The sequence below is a fragment of the Engystomops pustulosus genome, chromosome 3 (genome assembly GCF_040894005.1).
Source record: "Engystomops pustulosus chromosome 3, aEngPut4.maternal, whole genome shotgun sequence".
NCBI classification, from domain to species: domain Eukaryota; kingdom Metazoa; phylum Chordata; class Amphibia; order Anura; family Leptodactylidae; genus Engystomops; species Engystomops pustulosus.
This window is the reverse complement of record NC_092413.1, coordinates 76155524-76176364: the sequence shown is the minus strand read 5'-3', so window position 1 is coordinate 76176364 and position 20841 is coordinate 76155524. Positions and strand designations below refer to the sequence as shown.

At 38.3% G+C, this 20841-nt stretch overlaps 1 protein-coding gene across 1 annotated transcript in view; it reads left to right on the top strand.

Annotated features, from left to right (window-relative positions):
* Positions 1 to 11727, top strand: part of FMN2 (formin 2) — a 280120-nt gene extending 268393 nt beyond the window's left edge. The window contains exons 16-18 of the mRNA XM_072141131.1: positions 1828 to 1977; positions 8908 to 8989; positions 11464 to 11727. Coding sequence (XP_071997232.1) covers positions 1828 to 1977; positions 8908 to 8989; positions 11464 to 11493 — 262 coding nt within the window. The 3' untranslated portion in view covers positions 11494 to 11727. The remainder of the gene's footprint in view (positions 1 to 1827; positions 1978 to 8907; positions 8990 to 11463) is intronic.
* The last annotated feature ends 9114 nt before the right edge of the window (positions 11728 to 20841 follow it).

The following is a 20841-nucleotide window of genomic DNA, read 5'->3' as shown; positions in this document are numbered from 1 at the left end:
TTACCAACTCTTAGCTCACCTGTACACTAATTGCGCCAGTGGGTCCCAATAACTTTGTTTAAAATTCGCTCAAACTTATTAGAATATTCCGGGTCTTCCGAAAAAAACGTTGGACGTAGATGGACTCGTAGTCCTCTAGGTATTCTTCATACCCGATAATACTCGGCCAGTGTAGTAGGGCGTCAAGGGGGATCCTGACCCTGTAGTGTCAGAGAGGACCTGGGGAGTGAAAAAAAGGTACTCAAACAAACATTTCTAGCCACACCCAGGATAGGTACCTTTCCATGTTTGGGGTGTCAGCAATGTAATTAAAAATTAATATTTTTACCATCAACAGACCGGAAAAGCCTACGGAGTGAAAGGGTATTTTACATGCCAAACAAGGGATGCCCTATACCTAAACATTTCAAAGATCATAATCACTCTATATCTCAATTGAGATTTCAAGTTATTGAGACCATAGACCCCACCAAGACGAGGAGGTGATGTGAATCAACTACTACTTAGACAGGAAGCATATTGGATCCATGAATTGAAAACAGAGTGTATGAAATTCATAGATTGTGATCCATTTATCAATTACCATCTATTCCTTCTTTTTTAGATACAGAATATTATCTTGTGAAAAACACATCTATGGTATCTTTTAAACTAAATTTGTTTATACTACTGAGCGTTACTAATACTTGTGTTTGTGGAAATACTAGCATTTATATTTGTATATTTACTAATAACAATAATACATAATAATAGTGCATCATACGTTACTTCTAATAATTAAGATTGGCTTTCATCTGTAAGTCGTAACATACCTGCCTTATTTGCTGAATCTTGGTAATGTATGGATACTATGACTTTTGTATACTAAAGTGATCATGTGATGCTATCACATGAACGGAGTGGGATCACATAATGAGCCATTTGACCTTCACCTGACACAGTGATGATACGATGACCCGGAGGTTATTCCCCCATGTGACCAAAGAGGACGACGAACTTGCTGTATAACCACAAACTGTATATGAGGGCCGAAACGTGTCCAGAATAGTAAATGGATGCTATACTTTATAACAAATTGTTCCTACAATAAAAAGACGTTAAAAGCTACCTCGAGATGCTGGGACCATTTCTTCATTTGGATACGCTGTTAATATCCACGAGCATGAGGTAAGAAGCAGTTTGGGTGCCATCCATATTTGGAACTTTGATTTACATTTGGTTATGTTGTTATTTTGGTTTGTTATTACTGTTTTTATGCACATCAGGTCATTTAAAAATTTTAGACCATTGGGGAGGCCACAATCTCTTTAAAGCCCAAGGTCTATGACGGCACAAGACTATCTGCACACATTGCAGATTGTCATACGGAAAAACCGGATCCAATACACAGGTTTTTTATCAGTGTTTTTCATTCAGTGTTGTCTCTTTTTTTCCCATTAGAAGTATGAAGGACTTCTGCATGAAGACTGTAAACCTTTTCCTCTCCCATACACTGTGGAGGACGCACAGTAGTGACATGATCATTATTTTATTTTCCGCACTGAGCAAATATAAAAGGCATTGTCTGTTAATTTGTCCAAATCACATGCACTTTAATTCTATTGTATTATGCTGCAGAATTTCCACACCAAAATCTGCACTGAATCTGCAGCATGTGCAGTCAGCCTTGCCATGTTTGCGATGTGGGGTAGTAGTATAATATAGGAAACTAGAGCTAGAGTGCTTCTTTAAATACTTTTTAGGTAACAGTGCATAAGTTGGCATAGCAATAACTTCTTCATGCCTCTTTTTTTTTTACTTTTGTAAAAATGTATTGTTGGTTTACAGATTTCTGGAAACGACAGTCTATTTTTGTGTTAAGCCTAAAATTGGAGAAAAGGAAGTATCACCGTGCTCATTCTTTTCTATTTGGCATGAATTTAGCACTGATTTTAAAGACTGCTGGAAAAAGGAAAACAGGTTAATTTTGAAAGAAAAGTAAGTAACTTACAAGTGCTTGGCTTATTTAGTAATGTATCCGCTAGTAAATTCTGTTATATGTATTTTCCAATAATAAAAAACAAATGATTGTAATATTTTGGGGTATTTTCATACAATTTTTTTAATAAGTAAATTTTCCTTTTACCTTACACAAATGTTGGTATAATTTGTGCACTAATGCAAGACAAAAAAACACAAATGATTTTTACATGGTAATGGAACTTTGATGTTATAATTAGAAAATGGTTAGTGTCCTACTCCCTTTGTTCTAAAAACAGGAGAATAGATTTTAAAACCAGTTTATTATACCTTTAACACACCCAGGACAGTTGGACAGACATAAGTATCTGGAACTGCAATACTCATCAAGTATAATATTGCTCCCTTTCTTTAACCCCCACTAATAATGTCTATAATGATGTGCCACTGGACAACAGATAAAGTTGATTCTGGAACACATCTCGTACCTTTTGATACAGACCCTAAATCCATGACTGTTCTGTCCAATCTAGGAGGGGTGGAAGATATGTCTAGAGATAGATGCTATTTCCCCCTGAGAGACAGGAGGTTTGTGATCTCATCATACATGTTAACTTGTAGAATTTGAATGTTAGAGGGTGTTTGCAAAAGTGTTCCTGTCCTTAGACTACACTTCTAAATCTGTCCTCATGACCCACCTCGATCAGCTCTCAAGGTCCAAGATGCAGTGACCTGCATATTCCTGATAATCTTCTTAAGAGTAGCACACAGGCAAGGCTGTTTTTTTACCTGTTTTAGGTTTCCAGAGACACCTTAGATGTCTGTTTGCAGAAAAATATTAAAAAAATGGTCTTATAGGTGGCCAGGATCAATGAAATGTTGTTCTGTGTCATAGACTGATACTGTAGATGAAGAGTAGTTTGTCTTTCAATGCCAAATAATCAGGTCAAATAAGTGGGGGAAAGCTTGCTGAATTTTAGGATGCATTGTATCCCCAATATGTAAGTGTAAATCCTTTTTAAAGAGATGTTATATCCTGTTGGGGAGCTGTAAAAACCAAAATAAACTTATGTTTACCTTCTCTGTTGGTCCCATTGTCCTGTGCCGCCACCCTTCGGTGCCAGGCCCCTGTTTGCAGAAGCAGGTGCTGTTGTCTTACTACTACAGCTCGCCTGCTACAGAATTAGATTCAATACTGTAGCAAGCTCATGGGAATGCACAAACAGCAGCATGGCACTGATAAGTGGGTGCAAAGGACTATTTTTACAGCCCCCCAGATGGATGGATATAATTTAAGGCTGTACAACCCCTTTAAAGAATTTTGCAACAAATGTTTGCATTTTTTTCCCTGACTTCTATAGTTATACAGCCATCTTCATTAATTTCTTAAATATTATGCTTTATAACTGCTTTATTATCCTTTATGCATAGTCTCAAATGGAACAAAGAATAGATCTTTTTAACCCTTGATTTAAATTGATTATACTCAAATATTGAACATCAAAAAGGGATACCTTGAAAGGGATACCACCATAACAAAGGAGAGAAGATTATTCATTCTAGAATGCCTACATATAGTCTTAAGCAATAACTACTTCACATATGACTTAGCTCTACCACCAAAAACTGGGTACGGCAATGGGGACACGAGTAGCACCAACCTTTGCCAACCTGTTTATGGGGGGCTTTGAAGACTACCACTTCTTGAATAAAGAACATAATCCATTCCTTAAACACATAGTGACTTATAGGCGCTTTATTGATGACCTATTCCTTCTGTGGTCAGGACCCATAGAAGAAGCAGTACAGTTCCAGAAGCACTTAAATAACAACTCCAGGGGAATATCCTTCACCCTAGAGAAAAGTCCCACTGAAATCACATTTTTAGACTTGGAAATTTACCATGAAGGAGAGTGTTTCAACACGAGAACACACTTCAGAAAGGTCGACTCAAATAATTATCTCAACTATTCCAGTTCACACCACAAGAAATGGATTAGAAACATCCCTTTTTCGCAGTACAAGAGGATACGTAAAAACTGCACAAGTACTGATGTCTATCACAAACAAGCAAATACTCTAAGAGAAAAATTCAAGGAAAAGGGCTACCCTGAAGAAATACTGAAAGGAGGATAGAAGAAGGCTAAAATGTTAAGCCAAATTGAATGTGTCCAATCAAAAGAAAAATCTATAAAAGACGTAAAGAACAACAGCCGACAGGAAACCAATTTCATCACTAGATACAGTACACAACATCATGCGATCAGGAACATTATGCAGAAACATTGGTCTACCCTCAGAAAAGACATACATCATAAAGATCCCTAACCTTCCAAGAATTATCTATAGGAGAGCCACTACAATTAGAAATATCCTGGCCCTAAGTGTGCTTAGACACCATAAACTAAATGGTACAGATAACAAAGATAACTACGTTTCAAAATGCCAGAAAACCAGATGTTTGTGTTGCAAAAACATTAAGGTTGGAACATCATTTAAATCTAACAACACAAATTAAATGTTCCATATAAAAAACAAAATGACTTGTAACACCAAATATGTCATTTATTTAATTGAGTGTGAAATATGCCATTTGCAATACGTAGGAAGGACAGTGCAAACACTACGTAATCGTTTAAATAAACATAGGGAGAACATAAAGAAAACATTTTTATTGCACAGTGTCTCAAAGCAATGCTCCATCCATCATCCTAAAATAAAATTCCCCATTTCCATCAAAACGATAGATCACGTACCTGCCACCATATCCAACAGGTTCCCGACACTCTGACGGAGGGAAGTATATTGGATATATAAATTGAATACACTAACACCAAATGGCCTAAATGAGTTCAATGAAACCATCCTGTGAGAAAGATCTAGTTCACCCGCCGCAGACGATAAGGAGTCTGTTTCCACAAAGCGAAAAAGTCTGTGTTATATACCAGTCTGCTGGAACACAACATGACATAAGAGTACGCTTACCTGTCACAAACGAGGAAGAATCCTCTTCCTTGAGGAAAACCAGTCAGCGCTACGGGATAGTTCGCTAGAACTACTTATATGATTTATCCAGGTTCCCGTAGCTCCTGTCCTAATACCATCCCGATACCTACATCCAAAAGCGGCTCTTCAGAGTCACTATAGAAACCATGGTTTGACCTCCTGAGGAACCTGTAGATGTAGTCCACTTACCCCACAGACACATGGGAATAAGAGTCTTTACACAGTAAGGTATATATATATATATATATATATATATATATATATATATAAAATACCTCGATTTTTTTTATGATACTTTTGTAATATGTGTATATAACACTTTTATGTCTTTGATGCATTTTATGGTTATTTGTTTATATATTGTCATGTAAAAACTCACATATGCCGTAAGTTAAGAAAAAAACGGGAGATGGTTCTTCACTTCTGACTCCAATCACTATAAAATTAACAGCACAAACATCATCTGTTTATGAACCAGAGGAAGCGCTTAGCCCAAGCGCGAAACGCGTTGTTCTATTTCAATTATTTTACTTTATTATCCTTTATAACTATTTATTAGAACTGCTTTATAATAAATACTTTATAATCTGTATTATAATCCGAGATACTCAGACCATTTTTCATATGCACACAGAGCTGCCATCATGGGCTTGGCCCCACAGTTTTCCCCTCTACAGAATGGAAACTAGTCTGGATCCACTGCATATGTCACATAGCTGGCTTCTAGAGTCAGTAGAGCACAGGAGATAGAAGACTGCTATATAACTATATATAACTTGTCCTGATTTGGATACCCCCCCCCCCTGCACTTTCCTGCTGATTATTGTTGCCAGAACATGCAGGTGGAGGGGGGGGGGCAGAGCAAATATTAGCACAGCTAAATATTACTCCCGCAATGGAGCTAATGCCAGAATTCATCTACCTGCCCAAAAGGTTAATATTCTCTGTGATGAACTCCCAATCTGGAGTAGCATCACAGGGTGCACCAAGCTAGAGAGCCTCAACTTTAGCACATAAAACACTGCCCACCTACACAAGATGAGCTAAACGCTAAACTTTACTCTTCCGGCCCTAACGCTCACTTAATTTCCTCAGTTTCCTCACTTCCACCACCTACTTTTAAATGAATAATTAATATTAATAAGACAAGTAGGCTTTTAGCAATCTAGAAATCCTAGTTACAGATTTAAAAATGGCACAATCCTCTATACAATTACTAAAAATGAATCCTAGTAATGCTATCTACGTAGAAACTTTTTTTATAAAGTTTTAAAATTTAATATACAAAAAGTATACATACATAATTAACTATTGTCAGGTAAAAAGTTCAAAAGGAATATGCATGCAACACATAAACAAACAGTTGCAAAATAAAAAGAGAATAAAATGAATAGCCTTACTAATTAAATAGTTGCAGTTACTTGCCGCTGTGAGACCCAGCTAAAAATTAATTTGGGCAGCAGGTGTTAACTGGCATCTCAAGATGACAGACAGTCTTCTGTCCACCTCTCAGCTTGTGACGTCACGGAGAATGGGATGTCCACATGCTAATGAATTACACCGCCCCCCACTCCGTGAAATACATTTTTATGTGAAATTAATAAAACGATGTAACCATCGGACTGGTTACCTCATGCTCTATCACCCCATACCAAACTAGGCCTAAGATCAGGGGTATAATGTCATTTGAATGTTATGTAAATCCAGCTCACCCCATAAAACAGTATGAGTTGATCGCAGTGATTTTACACCTGGGACAAATTATGGCCCATCCCCTCACACTGACATCAGCAAGACCTATATTAGCGCTGAAAATAATATGACTGTAACCCAATCTTAATAAAAATACTCAAGTTCACATCTTCATGACGACGTGAAACAATCCCTATTATGGGTCACATGACCATCATGTGATTGGACAATCCGTTGTCAGCGTTAAAGGTCCTTCTCATACAAGCCTGTAACAGGAACAGAATACCTTGCGAAAATATTCTGCCCCCTTGAACTTTTCAATGTTTTGGCACATTTCAAGCTTCAAACATAAAGATATAGAATTGTAATTCTATGGTGAAGAATCAACAACAAGTGGGACATAATTTATTGGATATTTTGAACTTTTGTAACAAGTAATAAACAGAAAAGTGGGGCATGCAACATCATTCGGCTCCTTTACTTTCAGTGCAGCAAACTCACTCCAGAAGTTCAGTGTGGATCTCTGAATGATCTAATGTTGTCCTAAGTGACTGATGATAAATATAATCCACTGGTGTGTTATGAAGTGTGTTATAAATTGTTAGGATTTGAACTGGCGTCCTTTGGCCTTACTAGTTGGTTCTCCACCACTGTGTTTCTGTAGCCTGATTCTTTTATACCTGTCTTCTTGTTTCTGGAGTTTCTGCATTACCTGCAGCTGTTTTTAGTTTTCAGCTGTGTTCATTTGTATTATGCTATAAGGAATGGCCAGGCTCCACTTAAGGCTGGTTTTGTCAGTATTTGCTAGGTATTGTTGTATCTGCAGCTTATCACTGGTTTTGTTCTGTTGGAACATCTATACTTTCTAGCAGATTGTTTTTTTGACTGTGGTGAGAGATTCTGTGAAATTTGTCTGTTCTCTTGTATTTGTTCACCACTTTCCTGTCTGTTCCTCTTTGTCTGTGTTTATTGAATAGTGAGTGTTTTGTGGACCTCCTCCAGTTGTTTCCCACTATTTTTGTCCTCCCTATCACCCTCCTTCATGTATTCAGCCTTGCTGGTGTGTTTCTGTGCATGCTGGGAATGCTAGTTCGCCAAGCTTTTTTTGCAGCAATCTTTTTGTTAAGGGGGCCCATATTAAGTACACCAGACCCTAGTGTCCTTTAGTCCTTTTCCCTACTATCTGGAAAGGTCTTCGTAGTCGGAGAGAAAGAGAAGTTGTCAGGTCCGGATAAGCTGACCTTCACCCGCAGGACATTTCTGTTATGGGTTTCCTCCATTAAAGTGCCTCTTCGCTTCCTCCTGAAAGGCTTATCAATACAACTAGGCTTGTTGCTTTGATCCCTGTGACAAGACATGAGGTCCTGAGAGGTATGAAATTATCTGATACCTTTTTCAGGCCACTCTTTCATGTGGCCCCCTGCTGTGTTGGTCTCCTGTGTAAGCTGCAGTTATATACATTTTGTCTCTGCTCATGTACTAAATGTAGTTAACATATGTAGATGTGGCTTTGTAGTATAAAGGGTATACAAGGGTGTGAAAGACTGATTCTCATTAAGAATGTAAATGAATCTAAAAGACTGGAGGAGGCTTCACTCAATAAATCATGACTATTTTTCATACTTATATCTCATACTCTATATGTAACAGTGCGTCCCATCATTAATTGAAGCAGCAGAGAAGCACCTCCTTACCAATCCATACAGTACAGTCAACAGTGCCCTCATAAATTACTATATAGTATAGCAGCCACTTTACTAAGAGACAACTCAATCTCTCTGCACTGCACGGTGAACAGTCTGAGGGGTGTGCGATGAGATGTCACCTGTCTGACTGAGCTATCTGTAAACGGTGACATCTCACTGCACTTCCTGTCTTAATTACTAACTGTTAACTGCCTACCACTGCAATGTATAAAGTCTTATAAAGGTCAATATAAAGTTCAACAGCCCCTCGTATTTGTTTATATAGAGTTGAGTAGCCCTTCTCTCCTTTATTAATTAACTGCCTAGCAGCCCTGTATTACAGTACTGCCCACAGTTATTGTTATGCAGTCCAGTAATAGCTATTACAAAAATAAACGTATCACTTGCCTTCCTCTCTCAGATCTCATGAATGAATTGCAACATAATGCAACCAGGATTGCATTATTTTAATGCAAGAACAACCCAAATGTTCAAGGGCAGCAGTTTATTTTTCTCGGAAATCAATATTATGAAAATGTTTAATTTTCTTTGCTATCTTTTATAGGTTGAAAGATGCAGAAGAAGTGTATAAGCAGAAGAAAGAAAAGATATCAATTATAGTGAAACCCAAACATGAGTCTGGAATAGTAAGTATATATCCACTTTCTGAATTGTTATTGGGGAGCAGACAGAGTGTCTAGTTCATAGAGTCAAATGCTTAATACACAATCTTTATTCAATTCATGCTGAAAACACATATTTTAATGTATTGGTTATACTATTACAAAAACAGTTGCACCAAGTATACAATTATTCATGCATCCATGCATGGTATCCTAAAATTAGAACATCGGAGGAAGAAAGTACATGAACTATTCATGGATACTTAATTTGTAGTTTACTTCAGTAAAGCACCCATTAGGAGTTAATTAATTTTTTAAATAAAAACAGATACATTTGTTACAGAAATTTAAACCGATTGTAGACAGTTCTCTATGTCAGATCATTTTAAGTGACTTATACATCAACCCCTTACCGCCAAAGTCACTTTACACCTTCCTGACACAGCCCATTTTTATCAAAATTCTTTGATGTGTCACGATAAGTGGTTATACTGCACATTCTTTGAAAATTTTTGGTGATAAGTTTTGCGTTTATTTATTTGAAAAAAATTATTTGACATTATTTATTTGACATTTTCAACACCTAATCATAACAGAAAAATAACTTGAGAACTAACATTTACCAAATGTCTTCTTTATGCTGACACAGTTTTTTATGCACCCTCTAAGTTTTGTAGACTGTTATGAGGCTTAGAACTTTAGGTGCAATTTCTCACATTCTCACAAAAAAACTCAAAATCAGACTTTTGATCTGTTCAGCTTTCAAGTTACTTTGAGAGGCCTAAATTATAGTAAAACTCCATTAAGTTTGTTAACCCTTTCATTATTTTAGAAGGGTTAAAACAGAATCGGGTTATTGTATGTTGAGACTTGCATATGTTATTACTACTAGAAGGCATTACCAGGCTTAGGTAAATGTACACTGCACGCAATTGAAACTGTTTGTATGTTGTTTTTATTAGATTTTTGTATTAACCACTTCTGTCCATCAAAAAGATATAGTCAAATGTACCTCCAGGCAAGGACATACCTCTATCCAACCCATTACATGTATACCACCTTGAATTGGAAATGTACTTTATGTAATGCTTGCCCTGGCAATGTATGCATGTATGGACACGTTTATTTTCAATAAAACGAGTTTAAAAAAAACAGATTCAGGAGCAATTTTGAAATGTTAATTATTTTTGGCTAAATCAAAGTTTTTTTCAAAAAATGTAAACATTTGCAGTGGATAAAATAACAAAAGGCTCCACAAAGGTTGCTACTTAAGCATCCCAATACCCAATATGTGGTGGTAAACTGATGTATGGGCACACACCATGGCAGTGAAGGGAAGGTTTGCCATTCAGAGCAGATTTGCACTGCAGTTCATTATTTACCTTTTTTTTGGGGTGTTCAATGGAACATAAAAATAATATGGTATCTTTACTCTACAGCTCACTACAATTAGGGTGATACCTCATTTATATATTTTTACAATTACTGAAGGAAAACTAATTTAGAGAAAATCTCTTTTGATTTCATATTGCCATCTTTCTGGAGAAAGATTTTTTGGTTGACAGAGCTGGTTTAGGGCTTATTTTTATGTGTTACGTTGTTCATTTCAGTGGTCTTGGGGCACATAACTTTTTTATCACTTTTTGGAACATTTTTTGAAGGGATTTTATGAAAAATCTATATCCAACTTTTTCAGTTTTTTATGGCGTTCACCGAGTGGGTCCAATAATGTTTCCGATTTATTGTACTGATTGTTATGGATACGGAGATACCAAAGATGTAGGGTTTTTTGTGATTTTGTGTTTTTTGTATTTTATAAGTTGATTTTGTGTTTTTTGTATTTTGCAAGTTGAATGTTGGTGTTTAGGGGTCTTTTAAATAATTATTTTTATTTAAAATAAAAACCCGGGAGGAGGGCAGGCACCCAAAGACATCCCACAGCTCCAGGGCACTGGCTAGACCCCAGGGCTGCCAGTGGAGGATCAGACCCCCTTAGTAAGCCCCTTACACACCAGAACCGACCTGGCGTAGTTTTGTGTAATAACTTTAATTTGCTGAATTTTCCAAAGAACGTAGACACAGGGCAGGAAGAAGAGTACCTGGGTGAGTGCCGCTTGTTTTTTCTATCTTTATGCTTCCTGAACAGGACAGGAACGCCTGCCCCCTCCACTGGCTGCCACACCCCCTCACCCAGCCACCATGCCCTTGCCAGAAAAGGGAATGTTCTCCTATTGAAAATCAACAGGCCAACCAACACTAATCTATAAAGATTAGCAAGTTGAATGCTGACTAGAATGACTCCTTATTACAAGTTCATAATGCTTTAACTTTTAAGTTAAGTGAGGAAAAATGTTTTAATGGAGTAAAAGTAATGTTTTAGGTTTTGTTTTTCTCAATGTTTCATTTCTGTGATAAAGCCACTGCATTTGAATAAAATTTGTAACATTGTTGAGGTCAATGCACTAAATGACTGATTTTTTTTTTCATTTTTTTTACAGAAAGCAAAGTTGAGCTTGCTAACACAATGAATGCATAATAAGATCCAATTATTTTGTCAACTTATTTGATGTGCCATTTTTTCTAACAAGGATGAAAACAAGAATACATGATAATAAATTCCTTTTTTATTAAGGTGTTATAGAAATGAATTCAATTTATATTCAGTTTTACATTTCGAAAGTAAATTGAATGTATGCAGTAAATAGCTGCATAAGTGAGCTAAATACTCTGTTTAACAAAAATATGTCATTTTGTGTAATAAAGTAAAAATATGCTTGTAGTTCCACTGTTATTTCTAACAATATGATATCTAAAAATTAATGAGCTAATTAGTCAAAATCTACTCTGAGCAGATTGATATAAATAACACAAATTATACCAGTGCTTGATGGTAGCCAAATCGGAGGATTGTGGTCATCAATTCTTATCTATTCATAGAAGACAGGGATAACTGTTCTCATCCCCTAATGAAACACCTGTTCAAAACTTCCTTGGCTAAATATCAGTCTACGAAATATACATATAAAAATTAAAAATAATTCTAATTGCACCGATGTATCTGCCCTGTCATTAAGTGTGAGCCCTGCACTTCCCACAAACTATCTTCCTGCCTATTTGCTGGCCTTGAGCTAAACAGCAGGCAACAACTGGGTGGTAGTCCCTACCCTGGGCACAAAACATTACAGACAAACAAGAGAGACGAGATAGAAAAATAGCAAGGTTTAGTAAACCAAATCTAAACCAAGATGGTAGAGAACAAAATTGTAAGGCAGTAAAATAGTCAATAAATAGGCAATAAAGGTACAAGCAAAGGATCAGAATCTCAGCGAAAGCATATAGGATATGGCTAGCTAAGAGACAGAAGACTTGTCTAACGGACACTGAAGTGACTGGTGAGTTTAAATGGACCGCTTGGATATCATCCCAGCAGCTGATTGTTTTGGCCATCCATCATTCAACTGGCACCTGTAAAAGACCCCAGTTTGGTGAAGCAGCTAGAGGCCAATCACTCAGCCCTCAATTGCGATTGAAAAGAAAGCGATGGAAATATATGGCCAATACAATATATTTTTATTTTATTGGTAAATAACAACATGGATGGTGAGACTCGTACAGTATTAAAATCAATTAAAATGTGCTACAATCCAGCACAACATACCCTACTGGGTGAAGGGACCAAGGCCCCATACCCAGGGGCAAACACAAACACCCACACATCCTGCCTACATCCAGCTCTACTTGCTGCCAATTTGGACAATTGTATGCTGAAAAATGCTGAATTGAATATAAAAAGAAATCAATGCATACAATACCTCAATGAAGAAAGTACATGAAAGGTAAGTCGACCTGTGAAAAATCAATGAAGGTAAAGGCAGATCAGAGGGGGTCGGATGGAGGTGAAAAACCCCACGCTATACATCACATATCTGTGACTTCCTAAGGGCTATAATAATACACACCGCAGCCTCTGCTGAACATCATAGTACACACCTCAGCTGCTGTAGAACATCACAATACACACTTTAGCTGTTGCTGAACTTTACAGTACACACCTTTGCTGCTGCAGAACCTCATAACACAGACTTCAGATATTGCAGCACATCACAGTACAGTCATGGCCAAAAGTTTTGAGAATGATACAAATGTTAATTTTTACAAAGTCTACTGCATTAGGTTTTATAATGGCAATTTGCATATACTCCAGAATCTTATAAAGAGTGATCAGCTTAACAGCAATTAATTGCAAAGTTAATGTTTGCCTAGAAAATGAACTTTTTCCCCCAAAACACATTTCAGCTTCAATACAGGCCTGCCTTAAAAGGAGCACCTAACATCGTTTCAGTGATTGCTCCATTAATACAGGTGTGGGTGTTGATGAGGACAGGGCTGGAGATCAATCTGTCATGATTAAGTAACTGGACACCACCACTGGACACTTTAAAAGGAGGCTGGTGCTTGGCATCATTGTTTCTCTTCTGCTAACCACGGTTATCTCTAAAGGAACATGTGCAGTCATCATTAAACTGCATAAAACTGGCCTAACAGAGAAGAGTATCACAACTAGAAAGATTGCACCTCAGTCTACAATCTATCGCATCATCAAGGAATTCAAGGAGAGAGGTTCCAGTGTTGCCAAAAAGGCTCCAGGGTGCCCAAGATGTACCAGCAAGCACCAGGACTGTCTCTTAAAAGTGTTTCAGTTCAGGATCAGGCTACCAGCAGTGCAGAGCTTGCTCAGGAATGGCAGCAGGTAGGTGTGAGTGCATCTGCACGCACTGTGAGGCAAGACTCTTGGAGCAAGGCCTGGTGTCAAGGAGGGCAGCAAAGAAGCCACTTCTCTCCAGAAAAAACATGAGGGACAGACTGATATTCTGCAAAAGGAACAGGGAGTGGACTGCTGAGCACTGGGGTAAAGTCATTTTCTCTGATGATTGTTTGGAACATCTGGAAAACAGCTTGTTCGAAGAAGACAAGGTGAGAGATGCCACCAGTCTTGTCTCATGCCAACTGTAAAGCATCCTGCAACCATTCATGTGTGGGGTTGCTTCTCAGCCAAGGGAATCAGTTCTCTCACAGTCTTCCCTAAAAACACATCCATGAATAAAGAATGGTACCAGAATGTCCTTCAAGAGCAACTTCTCCCTACCGTCCAAGAGCAGTTTGTTGATCAACAATTCCTTTTCCAGCATGATGGAGCACCTTGCCATAAAGCAAAGGTAATAACTAAATGGCTCAGGGAACAAAACATAGAGATTTTGGGTCCATGGCCTGGAAACTCCCCAGATCTTAATCCCAGTGAGAACTTTTGGTCAATCATCAAGAGACGGGTGGACAAACAAAAACCAACAAATTGTGACAAAATGCAAGCATTAATTGCGCAAGAATGGACGGCTATCAGTCAGGATTTGGTCCAGAAGTTGATTGAGAGCATGCCAGGGAGAATTGCAGAGGTCCTGAAGAAGAAGGGCCAACACTGAAAATATTGACTTGCTGCATTAACTAATTCTAACTGTCATGCCTGACGAAGGCTCCGGTACGGAGCAGAAACGCGTAGCATTTTAATATTTTATTGTTTTAACAATCTTTTAAAAGAAATATCTTTTATTTTGTAAAATAAAAAAGTACTCTTTTTGAGCCATTTATACTTACCTATCGAGGATTTTCTAAGCGCCAACACTCCTGCCTCCATTCGGGTTTTTCTACAGAGGTCCTGAAGAAGAAGGGTCAACACTGAAAATATTGACTTGCTGCATTAACTCATTCTAACTGTCAATAAAAGCTTTTGTTACTCATAATATGATTGCACTTGTATTTCTGCATGTGATAAAAACATCTTTCAAACACACATAAAAACCAGAGGGCAACAGATCATGTGAAAATATAATATTTGTGTCAATCTCAAAACTTTTGGCCATGACTGTACATAACATAAAATTGGCCATAGCTGTTGCATAACATCACAATAGACACCTGCTGCTGGGGAACCTCATAAAACAAATCTCAGAGGTGGATTTGTCACAGATTTAACCATTAACCCCTTCCTGCTCCGCGGTGTATATATCTGCTGCTGAGCGCAGTGTCTTAGCGCTCAGCGGCGGATATATCAGCCATGGTGCTGATGCCGGCACACCTCTGGATCGGAGCCGAACCAGCATCGGCATACACATGGTGGTGGCTGTAAGACGGCGATGCAAAAATTATAGATTTTTCCCCACATTAGGGTTTTATGTGGCAAATTTAGTAAAACATTAAAAAAATGTGTTGCATCCCTGTAATCGTATCGACCCACAGAATAAAGATAACATTATTATTAGGCTATATAGTGAACACCCCCCCCCCCAAAAAAATAAAAAATCTAGTACAGAAATTATGCTTCCCCCACCCACTTCCTCAAAAAAAAAGTTAATAAATTTTCAACAATAGAGGATACCAACCACAAAATGGTAACACTGGAAAAAGCATCTCATCCTGCAAAAAATGCCATCATATAGCCCCCATAATAAAAAAGCTAAAATTTTAAAGCCTGCAAAAGGGGCCAATGAGGAAACTAAAACCTTCTTCCCTTCTGCGCCTCGCTGTGCATCCATAAAACAAATAACGGCCATGTGTGTGTGTCTCTGTACTCGGGAGAAATTGTATGGGTTTTCTCTTTTTATGTTTTGGAAATGTGTAAATTTTAAGGCTAAATGAATGGATAACTGCCAAAATTTTACCATTTTAAATTTCACCTCCATTTTCATTTAATTACTATGAAGATCTCAAGGGGTTAACAATCTTCCTAAAAGCTTTTTCTGATAATTTGAGGGTGCAGATTTGAAAATGGGTTGATTATGTAGGGGTTTTTAATGCCAACTATTTAAAATTTCAATGAAAACAGTAATTATACCCAAAATAGTCAATTCTGAAAATACGGAAAACCGATATTCGATTTGTAAGCTGTGTGACATCAAAATAAATTATCCAGACATTTCAAAAATTATGAAAATGTAAAGTAGACATATGGGAAATGTTGCCTGAAAACACAATGGTTTCAAATTTTGGAAATGGAAATTTTTTTAACCCCTTAAGGACGCAGCCATTTTACAGCTTAAGGCTCAGCCCGATTTTTTGGATTCTGACTTGCTTCGCTTTATATGGTTATAACTTTTGAACACTGTTACTTATCAAAACGATTCTGATATTGTTTTTTCCCCACATGTTGTACTTCATTTTAGTGGTAAATTTTGGCAGATAAGTTTTGCGTTTATTTACAAAAAAAAGAAAATGTGATGAATTTTTTGAAAAATTTGCCATTTTCGAAATTCTAAATCATCACGTTTTCAGGCAGATAGATTTACCAGCTAAATAAGTTGCTGAATAACATTTCCCATTTGTCTACTTTACATTTTCATAATTTCTGAAATTTCTGGATAATTTATTTTGACATCACGCGGCTTGCAAATAGAATATCGCTTTTCCGGATTTTCAGAATTGACTATTTTGGGGATAAATACAGTTTTGAATGAAATTTTACATATTTAGCATCAAAACCCCCTATATAACCAACCCATTTTCAAATCTGCACCCCTCAAGCTATCAGAAACAGCTTTTACGAAGATTGTTAACCCCTTGAGATCTTCATAGTAATTGAATCAAAATGGAGGTGAAATTTAGAATGGTCATATTGTTCCCTTATACATTCATTTAGCACCAAAATTTACACATTTCCAAAATATAAAAAGAGAAAACCCACCATACAATTTGTTCTGCAATTTCTCCTGAGTACAAAGACCCCCCACATGTGGCCGTTACTTGTTTTATGGGGGCACAGCGAGGCGCAGAAGGGAAGGAGGGCGCTGCAGCTGCCAGGAATTTAGTTTCCTCATTGGCCCCTTTTGAAGGCTATAAAATTTTCGCTTTTTCGTTATTGGGGCCATGTGACGGCATTTTTTTTGCGGGATGAGATGCTTTATCCATTGTTACCATTTTGGGGTTGGTATCACCTATTGTTGAAAATTTAGGAACTTTTTTTGAGGGCAGGAGTAGAAAAGCATCAATTCTGTACTGGATTTTTTACTTTTTTTTTTTTGGTGTTCACCGTATAGACTAATAGTCATGTTATCTTTATTCTATGGGTTGATACGATTACGGGGATACCAGACATGAATATATTTTCTTACGTTTTACTAAATTTGTCAAACAAAACCCTAATGTGGGGAAAAATCTATAATTTTTGTATTGCCATCTTCCAAGTGGCATAACTTTGTTACGTTTTTGGCTACGGAGCTGGTTGATGGCTTGTTTTTTGCGGGACATGTTGTACTTTGCACCAGTATCATGTCTGAGTACATATGGTTTTTTGGTCGCATTTTATATCATTTTTTGTGGGATTGAAAAGGTAAAAATCATAATTTTTGGAGGGTTTATAACAGTTTTTTTTTACGGCGTTTATCGTGGGGGTTCAATAATGATTTACTTTTATTCTACGGGTTGTTACGGACGCGGTGATACTATATATGTGGGGTTTGTGTTATGATTTAGACTTTTTTTTTGAGTTATATGTCTCTTTATATGTTTTGGGGGTTTGGGGCATTTTTAGTGATTTATGACTTTATTTTTTTATTGAATAACTTTTTTTTTTACTTTTTCACTTTTATACCATGGGACATGAAGAAGCAATCTTCTGATTGCTTCTTCATGATAATATTCTGCAATACTCATGTATTGCAGAGTATTATCAGTGTCAGCCTATGCACTTGCATAGGCTGACACTTTGCCAGTAAGATGACGTCACAGACGCCATCTTACTGGCAATTCTTGCTAGTAACTCTGGGGTCCAGATCGGACCCCAGAGTTACTATAGCAACGATCGGCGCCCCCCGAAAACGGTTCGGGGGGGCCGATCGTGGGGGAAAGACCCCCCAGATACTTGTTAGATGCCGCGGTCGCGCTGACCGCGGCATCTAACGGGTTAAGCACCCGCGATCGGAGACAACTCCGATCGCGGGTGTTACACTGGGGTGCCGGCTATTAGTTACAGCCGGCACCCCGTGTTTCCCGATGCCGGTTCGGCTCTGATCCAGAGCCGAGCCGGCATAGGAGCCGTGGCGGATATATCCGCCACTGAGCGCTAAGTCACTGCGCTCCGTGGCGGATATATCCGCCGCGGAGCGCGAAGGGGTTAAAAAAAATCATCCTTTTTTCTTTCTTTTTGTAAATAAACGCAAATCTTATCAGTCAAGATTTACCACTAAAATGAAGTACATGAACATGTGAGGCAACTCATTTTCCATACAGGAATTATGTGTCAGAAAGTCTGAAGTGTTTTAAGTCCAGTGCGGCTGTAACATATTCTCAGGGATGTCAGTCACAAATTGCCAGCATCCTAGCAATATGCTTTACTGTATTTGATCATACAGTACTGTATATTGTACATAAAACCATCAATTCTAGTAGTTTCTATCATAGAAAAGAATAACAAAAACAAAAAACAGAGCAAAAGTGAGCTAATGGACTGCAACTCCCCCCCCCCTATGGGAACTCACTACTGTAAATAATAATCCAAAAAAAAAGAGACTGCACTCCCAATTGAATGTGAAGAAACGGATGTGTGCTTTATTAGCCCAAGCACGCACTCATCCGTTTGTTCACATTCAATTTGGAGTGCAGTCTCTTTTCTTTTTGAACTATTATTGTCTGGTGTGTCAAGACCAGTATTTTTGGGACCAACAGTTTTTTCATGCTTTTTGGTGCTGCTGGACTTATGGACTAATGTTTTTTTACTGTAAATAATAGTTACATGTATAAAAAGTATGCATTCCCCATAGGGTCCTTTTTTCATTTATCCACTATTTATTTCAGAAAAAACATAAACTTTTTTGTTATGTTTTTCCGTTTAGAAGACGCAAACAGAAACTGTAGATGGAAGGTGAAGGTGGTCTTTTGTTCAACTTCCTCTCCCATCCCCCTCACATTCCATGACAATACTTCCAAGGACATCTCTCAGAGACAAGTAGTATAGGAGCTCCTGCAGACTGGGTTTCAACTTAATTATAAGCACTGGAATTGAAAATTAATTTCAAATGGTCTAAGTTAGGTTACAGAAGGCACATAATCATACGGCATGTTAACAAAGTCCTGTGTATCGCAATTACAACCATCCAGGTCTCCAGATGATAAGACAGTCCCAGCTAGGCCATTCTGGCAAGGTCAGAGTAGTTCAGAACAGCTTATTGACATGGGGACCTCCGTAGGGAGTTGATCCAGGCATCGGCAACCTCAGGGGAGGTGACTAAATGGGAGCGCTCCTTGTGAATTATTCGCAGCTGTGCCAGAAAAGAAATGCTATATTGGATGTTCAAGTCTCACAGACGCCATAGATTTTTCTAGGGCCGCTTAGAAATCCAGAAAGATAGCAGAGTTCTGGAACTGAAAAGAGCCCTTATGTCTGGCTGCTTGTAGCAGGGCATCTCGATCCCCTGCTGTTGATCAGACACACCAGCATCAGCCTCCGCTTGGCGCCTGGAGGAGGAACACAGGCAGGAACACGGATATCTATATGTTCTGGCGTCTGGGAGAACCTCTTTTAGCCACAACTCCATAAAGGCCTTCAGAGCATTTGGGGAGCACAAGAATCCTTAAATTTTTACGATGCAGCCAATTCTTTGTGTCTTCTGCATACACTGGCCACCATTTGCTCTAGGGCCTTTATCCGGCCAGGACCGGAGATGTGATATCCTCCAGGTGTGAAATACGGATCTCCATTTCTGTGACATTCTCCCTGAGCCTCTGCATGTCGTGTCTGAGGAGACCAACATCTATCTTCACTTCCTCTAATCTGGTGTTTAGGGAGGCGGTGCACTCCTGGATGCAAGAGTGTAGTTGCAAAGATACCTCTCGCAATGTACGTTTTCTGTCAGTGTCCTCCATACTGGCAGCAGGCTCATTCACATGTGCAACAGGACAGAATCCTGAAACACAAAAGATAGCCCTTTTAGAACTGCCAAGGTGATATAGTAATTTATTTACAAAACTGTCCTGAGACGGGATAGAGCCTTAATGGTCAAGCCTAAAACTTAACTTTTATTTCATAAGTAACAATTCTAACAAAATATATATCATACTAATTATTTAAAATTCGCTGGTTTGAGGCTGCTATCTATCCTATCTGCATTTATAATGCTGAGTATTCACTCAGCCTGTAAATACATAAGCGGGTATCTGCAGCGACCCACAACCTCAGACAAGTCAATTTAAAAGCCAAACAGAAGCCCGCCGACATGTTTCGCCGGAAAACCAGCATCATCAGGGGATCGAGGCTAATGAATTGTGGGAGGAGCTAGGGTAGGTATATATAACTTTAAGGTGGGACTACTTTTTGTGGGCACCAATGACTTCAAGTTACTATTAGGGTTGCCTGACAACACGATATTGACCATTTTGCTGGCCAATGGGTGCTCTGGTGGTAATCCAGGGCAATCCATAATATACAGGAAGTGACTCGTATACTATGGGACTATGTATTCATTGGTCCAAAGTGTTAGGCACACCCTGTGATGCCCTTTGACCCTCTTACCTCATTCTCCAATCACGTATGTCAAAACCCAATCTGATTGGGGTGAGGAATGACATCACTTGAAGCATACAAGATAATTGGTGCTAAGTTATTAGTCATCACTGCGACACCGTTATCATTGGATACCGCCAATTATGAGGGAATCAGCAGGTGACGTCCTTCTCTGATGATGCCGTCGGTAAGGTGATGTTGCCGACTGCACCCTGCACATGCACGAAAGTTCCCGCAAAAACGATGCGATATTTCTAAAAGTTTGCGCATGTGTGAAAACTTAGAGTATCCAGTACAATGTCCGCAATGGCCATTACGCGCATGCGCAGGG